Source organism: Aquarana catesbeiana, linkage group LG06 (genome assembly GCF_042186555.1).
Source record: "Aquarana catesbeiana isolate 2022-GZ linkage group LG06, ASM4218655v1, whole genome shotgun sequence".
NCBI classification, from domain to species: domain Eukaryota; kingdom Metazoa; phylum Chordata; class Amphibia; order Anura; family Ranidae; genus Aquarana; species Aquarana catesbeiana.
This window is the reverse complement of record NC_133329.1, coordinates 353,333,585-353,347,532: the sequence shown is the minus strand read 5'-3', so window position 1 is coordinate 353,347,532 and position 13,948 is coordinate 353,333,585. Positions and strand designations below refer to the sequence as shown.

The 13,948-nt window shown below is 42.5% G+C and overlaps 1 protein-coding gene across 5 annotated transcripts in view; it reads right to left on the bottom strand.

Annotated features, from left to right (window-relative positions):
* KCNH7 (potassium voltage-gated channel subfamily H member 7) overlaps nt 1-13,948 on the bottom strand; it is a 714,913-nt gene that overhangs the window by 233,259 nt on the left and 467,706 nt on the right. For all 5 annotated transcript variants that reach the window (XM_073634033.1, XM_073634036.1, XM_073634035.1 and 2 more), the window contains one exon: nt 6,502-6,716. In XM_073634033.1, coding sequence (XP_073490134.1) covers nt 6,502-6,716 — 215 coding nt within the window. The remainder of the gene's footprint in view (nt 1-6,501; nt 6,717-13,948) is intronic.

Here is a 13,948-nt window from a genome sequence, read left to right as displayed (position 1 = left end):
GACAGCGGGCTTAACCTTAGCTTTAGGGAAACATTTCCCTTGGTATCTTCTGCCCTCATATATGTAGAAGAGAGCAATACCATGTCAGAATTACCAAACTGCAGTATATATGTTGTTAAAAAAAAAATAATAATATATATACACACACACACACACACACACACACACACACACACAGTTAGATCCATATATATTTGGACACAGGCACATTTTTAGTTTTCAAGCTAGTCATATAATCACATTCAGGTTTAATTTGAGGGTATGTACATCCAAATCTGAGGAAGGGTTTAGGAATTACAGCTCTTAAGAATAGCCATCCCCCTTTTTCAAGAGACCAAAAGTAAACAGGCCATTGTAAGGCTTCAAAAATGAAACACATCCATCAGAGAGATAGCAGCAACATTAGGAGTAGCCAAATCAACAGTTTGGTGAAGGCAAAATTAAGGGCAGAAAGACCCACAAACAAAGAACAACTGAAGACTGCTGCAGTTAGAGCCTGGCAAAGCATCAGAAAGGAGGAAACCCAGTCAGTAATGTCCATGGGTTCCAGACTTCAGGCAGTCATTGCCAGTAAAGGATTCTCAACAAAATATTAAAAATGAACATTGTATTTATGATTATATTCATTTGTCCAATTACATTTGAGTCCCTGAAAATGGGGGGACTGTGTATGAAAATGGTTGCAGTTCCTAAAATTTGTACTTGACTTTTTGTTCAACCACTTGAATTGAAGCTGAAAGTCTGCACTTCAAATTAATTTGAATTGTTTTGTTTTAATTTTATTCTGGTGGCATACAGAGCCAAAAGTATGAAAATTGTGCCTGTGTCCAAATATATATGGACCTAACTTATATGTATATATATATATATATATATATATATATATACACACACACACACTATATTATCAAAAGTATTGGGACACCTGCCTTTACACACACATGAACTTTAATGGCATCCCAGTCTTAGTCCGTAGGGTTCAATATTGAGTTGCCCCACTCTTTGCAGCTATAACAACTTCAACTCTTCTGGGGAGGTTGTCCACAAGGTTTAGGAGTGTATCTATGGGAATGTTTGACCATTCTTCCCGAAGCATATTTGTGAGGTCAGGCACTGATGTTGGACAAGAAGGCCTGGCTTGCAGTCTCCACTCTAATCCATCCCAAAGGTGTTCTATCGGGTTTAGGTCAGAACTCTGTGTAGGCCAGTCAACTTCCTCCACCCAAAACTCGCTCATCGATGTCTTTATGGACCTTGCTTTGTGCACTGGTCTAAATTATTTGGCGGAGAGGGGATTATAGTGTGGGTTTTTTCAGGGGTTGGCTTGGTTCTTTAGTTCCAGAAAAAGGAACTCTTAAGGCTTCAGCATACAGTGCCTTGCAAAAGTATTCACCCCCTTGGCTTTTTACCTATTTTGTTTACATTACAGCCTTTAAAAAAAAACTTATGTTTTTTTTAATCTGAATTATATGTGATGGATCAGAACACAATAGTTTAAGTTGGTGAACTAAAATTAGAAAAATATATACAGAAATAAAATTAAAAAATGATAATTGGCATATGCGTATGTATTCACCCCCTTTGTTATGAAGCCCATAAAAAGCTCTGGTGCAACCAATTACCTTCAGAATCACATAATTAGTGAAATGATGTCCACCTGTGCACAATCTAAGTGTCACATGATCTGTCATTACATATACACACCTTTTTGAAAGGCCGTAGAGGCTGCAACACCTAAGCAAGAGGTACCACTAACCAAACACTGCCATGAAGACCAAGGAACTCTTCAAACAAGTAACGGATAATATGTTGAGAAGTACAAGTCAGGGTTAGGTTGTAAAAAAAATCAAAATCTTAAAGATGGCTGTTCACAAGCGCAAACCATTCAACTTGAAGGAGCTGGAGCAGTTTTGCAAGGAGGAATGGGGAAAAATCCCAGTTGTAAGATGTGGAAAGCTCATGGAGACTTATCCAAAGCGACATGGAGCTGTGATAGCCGCAAAAGGTGGCTCTACAAAGTATTGACTTTAGGGGGGTGAATAGTTATGCACATTGACTTTTTCTGTTATGTTGTCCTATTTGTTGTTTGCTTCACAATAAAACAAAAAAAAAAACATCTTCAAAGTTGTGGGCATGTTCTGTAAATTAAATTATGCAAATCCTCAAACAATCCATGTTAATTCCAGGTTGTGAGGCAACAAAACACAAAAAATGCCAAGGCGGGTGAATACTTTTGCAAGGCACTGTACCAAGACATTTTGGACAATTTCATGCTCCCAACTTTGTGGGAACAGTTTGGGGATGGCCCCTTCCTGTTCCAACATGACTGTGCACCAGTGCACAAAGCAAGGTCCATAAAGACATGGATGAGAGAGTTTGGAGTTCTGACCTCAACCCACTAAATCTTCTCGTCCACATCAGTGCCCGACCTCACAAATGCGCTTCTGGAAGAATGGTCAAACATTCCCATAGACAGATGTCTAAACCTTGTCGACAGCCTTCCCAGAAGAGTTGAAGCTGTTTTAGCTGCAAAGGGTGGACTAACTCAATATTGAACCTTACAGACTAAGACTGGGATACAATTAAAGTGTATGTGCGTGTAAAGGCAGGTGTCCTAATACTTTTGGTAATATAGTGTATATATTTATATAAATATATATATAAAATCATCCATAAACTTATGGCCACCAGTATGTTCAGCCCATACACATGTAGGGGGCCCGGGTGTCCTGAGCGCCCCGAGCCCCAACCAGGGCAAATTTTAATGTGGGACAAAAGGGGTAGCTGCCCTGAGCCTAGTCATTGTTGTGGGGCCCAAAGTAGCTGCTCTTTGAGCCCCACACTACCCGCATACTTGCCACGATTTTCATTAAGCTGTCTAGAGATCGCTGTGTCCCGTGTGGAAATAAGAGGTGCAGGTACAGGTACATCAGCAGCCCTGTCTGCTGCTGCACCTTCCCGCACCGCTCTGTCTCTCTCCTGGCCCTCTCCAACATCTCCTCCCTACCACAATTCTCTGCCCCCACAGCAGTCTGTCCAATTGCCACAGTCTGTCCTGGTGTATAGTGTGCCATCCAGATCATCTTCCTTTGATGAGTCGGGCCAATAGGTTCAGCTGGCTGAGAGATTTGCAGCAGGAAGTTTAAATATGGATTGTGATCAATCGGAGCTGTGTCCAGAGAGAGCAAGGTGAGCTTCCGGACCAAGGAGGGACCTTAACTGAGGTATCACCTGGGTCAGGGCTGTACTAAGGGTCCAGGAGGGATAGAAAGACTACATAGGGAGGACACTGTGAGAGAGTACTGACATAGTAAAGAGATGAGACTGGAGGAGGATGACATGGGATGGAGGAGGACATGAAAGGGAGGAGGAGGAGAACATGGAATGAAGGAGGACATGTGATGGGGGAAGCCTGGGACTGGAGGAGGACATGTGATGGGAGAGATGAGACTGGAAGAGGAGGATGTGGAATGGGGGAGATGGGACTTAAGGAGGAAGAGAAGGGCATGGGATGGAGGACATGGGACTGGAGGAGGAGGAGGAGGACATAGGATGGGGGGGGACTGGAGGAGGAGGAGAACATGGTATGGAGGAGATGGGACTGGTGGAGGAGGAGGACATAGGATGGAGGAGATGGGACCCGGAGGAGGACATGGGATAGGGGAGATGGGACGGGAGGAGGACATGGGATGGAGGAGGAGGCATGGGATGGAGGAGATGGGACTGGAGGAGGAGGACACAGAATAGAGGTAATGGGACTAGAGGAGGAGGACATAGGATGAAGACTGTGTCCCCCCCGTGTGTTGTGGTACTATCCGGTACAATCCCTGCTGTGTCCTGTAGTGATGTTGGGGTCATGGGATGGAACCACAGCATGGGCCTCTGTTAGGAATTGTTTAAAACAGCTGACATGCTCTGACAACTTTATTTTCACAATGCAATGTTCTAGGAGAAGTTAGGATCAGTAAAACAAAAGACAAAAAAAGGTTCTCTCAAAAAGAGCTGATCCTATCAGAACAGTTTTACTCTGGACCTGCCTACAACAATATTTGGTTTCAGAATTTTGTTCATTGGATTGTGCGTATGACATTTTAAACATTGGAAATTCTCTCCTAATTGTGTATTTTTAAAACCACATTTAGATGTAAAGCCATGAAAAGTAAATGTTAACACAATTTCTAATTAAATTATGAATACATTAGCAAGAGTTTTATGGTACACAGGAAATGAACAGCATCTTAAATTGCGTATTTATATTTTAATGAATATTTATTAGGATGTCTGTAGCTGTTAAAAAAATACAAAACAAAATGAGCTATTAAATTAAAACTATGATTAAAAGTAAAAGCAAACACCCTCTGGAGCCCCAACTTCTCACTCCCAGTCCTATCTTCAGCAGAATCTAAGCAATTTAAGTGCCAACAATACCCTCACTGTCATTGCCTTCTTACTGCTAGGCATGCTCCCTCCCCCATATGACGAGACTTACTGTATACCTTGCAACTGGGTACCTGGGCACCAAGCACATTCCCTTTTTCAAAAGAGGATTACTTTAAAGTGGTCCTAAAGCCTGAAGGTTTTTTTACCTTAATGCACTGAATGCATTAAGTTAAAAAACCTTCAATGTACTGCTCCCCTCAGAACTCCCCCTAATACTTACCCGAACCCAATCTCCATCCAGCAATAGGTATGAGAGCAGCGTCTCTCTCCCCGATAGAAAGGCGGCAGCAGGAGCCAATGGCTCCTGCTGCTGTCCAACACAACCAATGAGGAGAGAGAGGGGGCAGGGCCGTGCAGTGCCCTGTGTGTCAATGGACACATAGAGTCGGCTTGGGATCGACCACATGCAAGTGCCCCCAAAGCAAGTCGCTTGTTATGGGGGTACTCACGCTGGGCTCTTCAAACACACTGTCATGGATGCACTCTGGATTATAAGTTTACTTGAAAAATAACATATTATACAAGTAATGAAAAACAGCATAAAGATCAAATTATAATAAAAAAAAAAACACAAACGATTATAGTTGGACTCCCGCACAACTCCAGCTTCATCACTTTACCACTAAGCAGGATCCTTTATGCCCTTCTTGTGACAGCTCAGACACTGCTTTAATGCTCCTGCACTCTGCCAACTCCCAAATGCTTCATTTAGCTTTAGGGTGCCTCACGAATTCTGAGCTGAATAACTTCCAGCACCGTAAAATGTGGTGTTGCAAAACTGGCATTAAAAATATGACTTGTTTGCAGCTGGAGCAATGAGTCTAAGTTACCTATTCCACATAGAAAGGGTGGCCATATGTGGAGATACTTAATATTTTAGACATTGATCAAAGCAGAACCAGTCATCAACAGCTGCTGGGTATTATACAGCTACAGCTACTGGCTGCCCTTCAGACCTGCAATCTCAGTGAAGGAAAGTTTTGTAGTTTCAACCTCCTTTGCAACTCTGAGATGTCATGTTATCATCTATGCTAAGAGTTCCAACAGAAGCTGATGCTTGAAAACCTTTTACAATGCCTCCCAATCAATGAGGTGACATGGCTTACTTTGCATGGTACACTTTCTTTAAAGGAGAAGTAAGGCCAAAGCTTTTTTGGGGTTTACTTCTCCTATGGATCTCAGCAGTGCACTCCTGTGACCTGTTTTCAGTCGCTGTCCACTTTCATCACTCAGCCAGTCCAGGTGCTGGATCGATCCTGACTTTACAGTCGGGATCCACCCAGAAGCTTGATTCAGCAGCTGGCTCAGCCTCTCAGTGAGCCGCTGGGAGACCCACACCCTCCACAGCCCAGCGCTCCAGTGAGCACTGGAGGGGCAAAGCAAAGAAATGGTGACTGACAGTTGCGGCTCTCTGCTCAGAGCGGAGGGGAGAACTGAGTGATCAGCAGTGTTTAATTACTTAGTTCTCAGTGCAGAGGAGGCAGGGGACAGATGCAGCATCAGATCGATGCTGCATCCACCTAGGCGAGTATGGATTTTTTTTTTTAAACCCATACTTCTTTTTAAAACCACAGAAATATGTTCATCCATGAAAGGGCTAGATAGTTGTGTTTGTCACTCATGCCAAAGGTTCCCAGTCCTCATCTCCTAATGAGAAGCTATTCAGCCACTCATATGCCCATCCACATGTCCTGTCAGTTAGTGCCCTGGCAAACTTAAGTGAGTTTTACGAAGCAGTGATGATGTCACTAGGTGGGCTAATTGATCAATCTTCAAGAGGGAACAAAGTAAGTTACATGTTTTGGGCTGCACTGTTAGGAGCTAGAGGGATGTTTGGGGAGGGTTACATTGCTTGCCGAGAGTAGGGCTTTAAACCAGAAGCTGATGGGATCAGAGGAATGTGATTACTTTAATTAGCAAATTTCAGCAAACCCACGCGATCCTTCAAAAAGGTCAAAACAACTCAGACAGACCACATGCCATCCTCAGATTTTACTTTAAAACATTATCTATTCTTACAAACACACCTTTTTGATAGAACAATTTATCCTCCATTCTTACCTGCGTAACCTTCTCTGTAACATTGTGCGTTCGCTCCTTCACCTTGGGCGCTATGATCGCTTTTTCCGATGAAGGTGGAGAGGATGCCTTTTTTTCAGTTTTTACATCTGAAAAGTTCAGTGTGAGTTGAGGGATTTTGTTGATGGTGCTGTATTTGTTCAGGTTTGAATCAGAAGTCGATCCGAGAAGGCTTGATTTGATATGATTAAATGGGCCTGGAAGCAGTCAAAGACAAATATAACCAAGATATTAAAAAAGGCCATTGTAGAACAAAACACTGAATAACATGAAGCTCTGAACAGGTTTTCATGTGTTAAGATGCCAAGGAGAGATGAGTAACATCTATTTATGGTATATTAGTAATGAAGACTAAGCATTTGCTGAGAATTCAGCGGAAATGGAATCTTCAAGCCTGACGAAAGGTAAAGGTGAAAAGCAGAACTAAATGTAAAAATACTGTAACGAAGTTAGGTAACCAAAAACCACCAAACAGGATGTAACTTTAGAGATCAACTCTAGTTAAACATGAAAGGGTTGGGTTTGGACTCAGTCAAGGAACATGGTCTATCTGATGGGTGGTCCTAATCTTTATCCCAATATTTATCTTGTCCAGATGATAACCTCTCTTACTAAATGCTTAGGGTTGTCTCCATCTTTATTTTTAAAATCATACCTTGTGCAAATACAGGCCAAGCATGCCCAGGTTTTGAGAAACACCTTATCGTTAATTATTTGCAAGTATTTCTCAGCATTAAAAGAAAAAATCTTCAAAGCAACCCTGCCCCTTGCCGTGTATATTGATCCACTCTTCCACTTAGCTCTGGGAGCCATAATAAACAACAAGTATATCCATGGTATGAAGGAGAATGTGCATACCCTATGTGACAGCGCTGGGCCAATGAGGGGAGTCCATAGCCTTGTGTGAGCTCCCAGAGACTGAACGGAGCAGGAGTGAAATAAAGGTAGTTAATGAATCTGTGGATGTCTGCATGGATAGTTTCAATCTAAGTGTTTCTGACATTTACGTATTTCTAAGGCCCCAAACACACAATTAGATTTTCTGCTGATTTATGTCTTCAGATTTACCAAAACCATGTAGTGCACGGGCCTGCCTGATTGCATACAAATTGATACTCGAATGCCCCGTACACACGATAGGACTTTCCGACAACAAAAGCGTGGATTTTTGTACGAAGTTTGTTGGCTCCAACTTGTCTTGCATACACACGGTCACACAATGTTGGCCAACAATTACGAACCTAGGAACGCGGTGACGTACAAGACGTACGACGAGCCGAGAAAAAGGAAGTTCAATAGCCAGTGCGGTTCCTTCTGCGTGATTCCAAGCATGTGTGAACTTTTGTGCGACGGACTTGTGTACACACGTTCTGACTTTCCGACAACAAAGTTTTGTTGGCGGAAAATTTGAGAACCTGCTAGCCAACATTTGTTGGCAGAAAGTCCGACAGCAAATGTTCGATGGAGCATACACACGGTTGAACTTTCAGCCAACAAGCTCACATCCAACATTTCCAGTCGGAAAATCCGACCGTGTGTACGCGGCATTACACTGCTTTCACACTGAGGCGCTTTACAGGCGCTATAGCACTAAAAATAGCGCCTGCACAGTTCCTGTAAAGAGCCTCTCCTCTCACTGCAGTGTGAAAGCCCAAGTGCTTTCACACTGAGGCAATGCGCTTGCAGGATGGTAAAAAAAGTCCTGCAAGCAGCATCTTTGCAGCGCTGTAGGAGCGGTGTATACACCGCTCCTAAAGCGCCCCTGCCCATTGAAATCAATGGGCAGTGCCGCCGAACCGCCGGCAAAGCGCTTTGCGGGCAGTCTTAACCCTTTTTCGCCCGCTAGCGGGGGTTAAAAGCACCACACTAGCGTCCGAATAGTGCCACTAAAATTACGGTAAAGCACCGCTAAAAATAGCAGCGCTTTACTGACAATGCCCCAACGCCTCAGTGCGAAAGCAGCCTTAAGGTTTAACATCATATTATATGGTTTCGGTAAATCTAAATACAAAAATCTGCATAAAATCTAATAGTGTGTATGGGGTCTAATACTAAAGCATCTCTGAAACATACACAATTTATATCTGATGATCCTGCCAGAAATAAAGTGATCTTCTCATTTTCTGTACTGGGCTGACGATGCAGCCTCTGCTGCCTTGAAATCCCAAGCAGTGTTGTCAGCTTTACCTGAGCTCTAACCTGCTGTACTACAGAACCCCTCACCCTCTCCTTATTTCCATAGCATTAGGTGGATGTGTTCTGTAATCCAACAGGGGAGAACTCAGGCATGGCTGACACTGCTTGTAATTTCAGTCCAGCAGAACCAGCATTGTTGACTCACTATATAAAATAGATGCAGCATTGTGCTGGCTGCTCGATTGATTATTTTCAAATGTATACATAATTCATTTTTATTTAGCGCAGCAGACAATTATTTATTGTTGACTCACTACAGAACCATGGAAGTTCTAAGCAACTCCAGAAGCATTTAGGAAGATCTTGTAAAGCAGTAAAGACAAAACTTTTTTTTAGTTGTGGACAGAGCAGAGAGGGATTAGAACACCTCTCAGCTTTTATTGCTGCCTGTGTCCTCGCTAGAGAGATTCACCCTCTTTTTTTCTCCTGTTTACCATTATCATTGAAAGTGAAAGTAAAAGAAAATCTAAAATTTTGAGTTTTCCCCAGAAAAGTAATAGAGGGGAGATCTTCCAATAGGGACACTAGCTCTGGTGACCTGGGGGTCTCCAAGGGATTCCCTTAATTTGCAAGGATTTCCTCTCACTTCCTGACTATGGGACAGGAAGTGAAGGTAAATCTCCCCAATGGGGCACAGATGGCAAAAAATGAACACTCCGTTACTCTAAAATGAAAAAAAAAAAAGTGTTGCCTATAGTTTTACTTTAAAGACTGTTGTGCTAAAAAAACAAAAAACAAAAAAAACTAAATACCAAAGAGATTACACAGACTGCTGAATGACTCAGAGAAGAGATACCAGCCTTCCATGCTTCCTAGGAAAGGCAAAACTACCTGTTTTGGTAAATTACATACTTGCTTGTAAGCGATGACAATATGATTTGCAACCTCAGTGTCAAAGATGCTCCCTTTATAAACTTTTATTTTTAATTATCAAATAATTACAAAAATACTAAAAACTGTCAACAAACTTAAAAAAATGGATAAACTTTTTCATAGTCTAAGCTTAATCTAATTTTCTATGTTGTCTACTGAAGCAATAGAGCTATATTTTCTTAAAAGTACAATTAATTAAGAGGGGGATAAAAGAGTTGAATGGAATACTGGGTTCCAGTTGTTGACACTACCAACACCAACTGTCCGTCTACCACTGCCTGGTCATTGAACATTGGCTAGTCCTTAGATCCCTTTCACATTGGGGTGCTTTTCAGGTGTTTTATTGCTAAAAAATAGTGCATGTAAAGCGCCTGAAAAGTGCCTCTCAAGCCACCCCAATGTGAAAGCCCAAGTGCTTTCACACTGGGGCGGCGTGCTTGCAGAACAGGAAAAAAAGTCCTGCAAGCAGCATCTTTGGGGCAGTGCGAGAGCAGTGTATACACCGCTCCTGCATCGCCCTGTCCATTGAAATGAATGGGCAGCGCTGCCAAAGTGCCTGCAAAGCGCTTTGGCAGCACCGCAACATGGGCGCTATTAACCCTTTCTTCGGCCGATAGCGGGGGTTAAAAGTGCCCCGCTAACAGCTGAAAAGCGCCGCTATAACAGCAGTAAAGGTCTGCTAAAACTAGCGGCGCTTTACCGCTAATGCCTGCACAGCCCCAGTGTGAAAGGGTCCTTTAAACAGCATCATAGTCAGTCAAGCAGACCCAATGTGGATAAATTAATTAGTTCCTAGTGTCTAACTCTGGGACCCTTTCCCCAATTGTCCCCCTAACCCCTAAGAGGCATATGTGTTATTACCTGTCTTCCTGTCTATTTGCCTGTTGGCAGACAGAACAGGAAGTGAGGTGAATTCCAACACAGAAAGCAAAAATAACATGACTTGTAGAGCAAGGAGGGTTTGGAGGCTGTGTCAGGTTGTTGTTGCATTCTGCGTCTCCATGAGGGATATCTACCCTTACTTCTTGTCCAGGTGAGAGATGTCTGGCAGAACAGGAAAAAAACCTCCTATGCCGCGTACACACCAGCGGACTTGCAAACGGGCTAAACTCCATCGGCATTTCCGACGGAAAGATTTAGAACATGTTCTATATCTGAGTCCATTGGAAATGCCGACAGAAAAAGTCCGATGGGGCATACACACGGTCGAATGTATGTACAATAATTCTGCGCTACCCAAGAGGGGGGGGGGGGAAGCAGCTAACACAACCAACAAATGTGAATAACAAACAGGGATACAACTTAAGTGTAGCGCTCAAACAAAAAAGGGGGAAAAAATATATAAAGTTAAAGAGCTAGCAATTCAGAGTTCGAATGCTGATAACAATGTCTTTAAAGAAAATTGGAAGATGAAATATAATGTCCTCTGGAACAAATATTTGACCGTAGTACAAATCCTCTATGGAGAGAGCCCACACACCACCAATGACAATGGGGAAGCTTACCGGACTAGATGGACCCGACAAGGCATACGCCAGGTGGGGTCAAACAGGCTTGGGTGGTGCTGGGCTGGAACGGATGCTGAAGAGCAGGGATGGTGGAGTGGCTTCCACGTGACTGTACTCCTTGGAGGTAGTCCGGACGAAGGTCGTGATACTCAAATCCGTGTTGGAATGTATGGAAGGGAGAAAGAATGGGCCAAATAGTGTAAATCCGTATTGATTTAAAATTTATTAAAGTGATAATAAACACTTACATAGAAAATAGCTAAAAGCAGCGCTGTATAACAAAATGGCGACAGTGGGGTCCAATCAATACGGATTTACACTATTTGGCCCATTCTTTCTCCCTTCCATACATTCCAACACGGATTTGAGTATCACGACCTTCGTCCGGACTACCTCCAAGGAGTACAGTCACGTGGAAGCCACTCCACCATCCCTGCTCTTCAGCATCCGTTCCAGCCCAGCACCACCCAAGCCTGTTTGACCCCACCTGGCGTATGCCTTGTCGGGTCCATCTAGTCCGGTAAGCTTCCCCATTGTCATTGGTGGTGTGTGGGCTCTCTCCATAGAGGATTTGTACTACGGTCAAATATTTGTTCCAGAGGACATTATATTTCATCTTCCAATTTTCTTTAAAGACATTGTTATCAGCATTCGAACTCTGAATTGCTAGCTCTTTAACTTTATATATTTTTTCCCCCTTTTTTGTTTGAGCGCTACACTTAAGTTGTATCCCTGTTTGGCATACACACGGTCGGAATGTCCGATCAAAAGCTCCCATCGGACATTTTCTGTCGGGAAGTCTGGCCGTGTGTATGCGGCATAACAGAATTCAGGCCCATTCTACTTAATAGGGTCACAGACTTTACAGTTGTTCCAACTCCACTTCTCTTAGTGCCACCCAAATCTTTATTTAAAGTACTATATATAATGGGATAAAATTAGAACTTCTGTTAAGTTTTTGCTGCTGTGTACCCATTAGGTAGATATCAGGGTATCACTAAAACAGGACGTGAGGGGAACTCTCCTCATAGGTGACACAGACAGCAAAAAAGCAAACAGAAGGCACCTCTAAGTGCAGTAAACAAAAGACTTTAATTGCCCAAAAGATAAAATACACTTTCTATAATTAAAATTAAGCAAAGCTCATCATGGTAGATAAGGTAGGAAGTCCAGCGGCAGGTGGTCCCAGAGGTAGTCCAATATGAAGCTTGATGGAGTAAGTCCCAACCAACTAGCAGAGGGGGGCCGCAGGAAAAAGCACCAGGAAGGACGACCACACTGCCAGGATCAGCGTGAAACGCAGGACCCGAAATGTCAAATCAGCAGAAGGCACCCAGGGCCAGCATGGAACGCAGGTGCCCGGATGTGACGTCAAAGAGCGGGACGCGTTTTGGAGCATCAGTTGGCTCCTTGCTTGATGAGCCTTGCTTATTTTAATTCTAGTAAGTTTATATTATCCTTTGGGCAATTAAAGACTTTTGTTTACTGTACTTAGAGGCGCCTTCTGTTTGCTTTTTTCCTTACTAGAGTGATGCTTCCCTCTTGGAGTGCTGCCCAAGTGCTGTCTGAGACACCTGTTTGCCTGATCTGCATCCATCCCACAATGCAGACATCATCTATGGCCAGTCCTGTTATCCAGAGCACCTTACATTCCTTTACCCTGACACAGACAGCAGTACAACCCTTATGATCCAGGGACAGAAAGTAAGGGAAACATCCTCATCCATGCTTACAGAGCACTGTATGCAAAAAAAATGGCTCAAGCTATTAATTTAGTAGCCACCTCCTATAAAACATAGGGGTGCATTTAAAAAAAAAAAAATCACATGGGAATTTGACCAATGAATGTACATTTTTCATTCTCTGCAAATGAACTAAAATTGTTATAAGGCTATTTTCTGTGCTAAACAAATGTTTTTCATTGATTTAAAATTGAAAATACCACATTTGGCCACTAGAAGGTGTCAAGTATCAAAGGAATTTCCTATAATTCCAAGAGTTATCTAGTGGCCAAAAGCAGTATTTTCTAATTTAAACCAATGAAAAACATTTGTCCAACACAGGAAATATAGTAATAATAAGATAAATTTTTAGCCCCAGTCACACAGAACACATATACCAGCACTTTAACCTTTTTTTTTTTTTTAACAAATACACCCCTTGATGTATTTGAAGTGTTCAGTAAAGTTTAGTTTAATTCCACTAGAAAAACAAGGACTTAGCAACTATCTTGAACAAGTCTCTGAGTAATTCCATGACTCACTAAAATCGCTGATTCGATCTAAGTCTCTGTTTGATGAAGACATTGAATTGAGGGATACATTTCATTAGCTGTGAAGCGAAAAACTTTGTGTGATAAAAAAGCTGAGATAACTAGGGAAAATGTAAAACCATGAGCTAGAAAGCTCCATTGATCTCGGAGAAACTGAGATTAGTTTAATTGATCGATGCAGTTTAGGCACATTGTGTAAATTCTATATCAGTGGCATAAATTTGATTTATTAACTCGTTTCAGCAAAAAAAGGATAGAAACATTCAAGTATAATCTAAAGCCATTTTTTTCATCTGAGTAGACTAGGGCCCTGGTGTCCAACTCGCAACCCACATGTGGCCCTTTGGTATTTGATGATTAGCCATTTGCAAGTCCCCAGTAGTGGGAGCATTGATTTGCAAAGGAGTGGTAATGGCAGTGATCTCTAGCAGTCTCAAGTTACATGTCCCCGTTTTAAGGTTACCAGATATACAAAATAAAATCGGGGCCCCCCCCTCAGTTACCATGGCCAGTTTTAAACACACCTACAAAATTGTTCTCCAATCATAGTCACACGTTTCCATTTGTAACATGCTCTAAA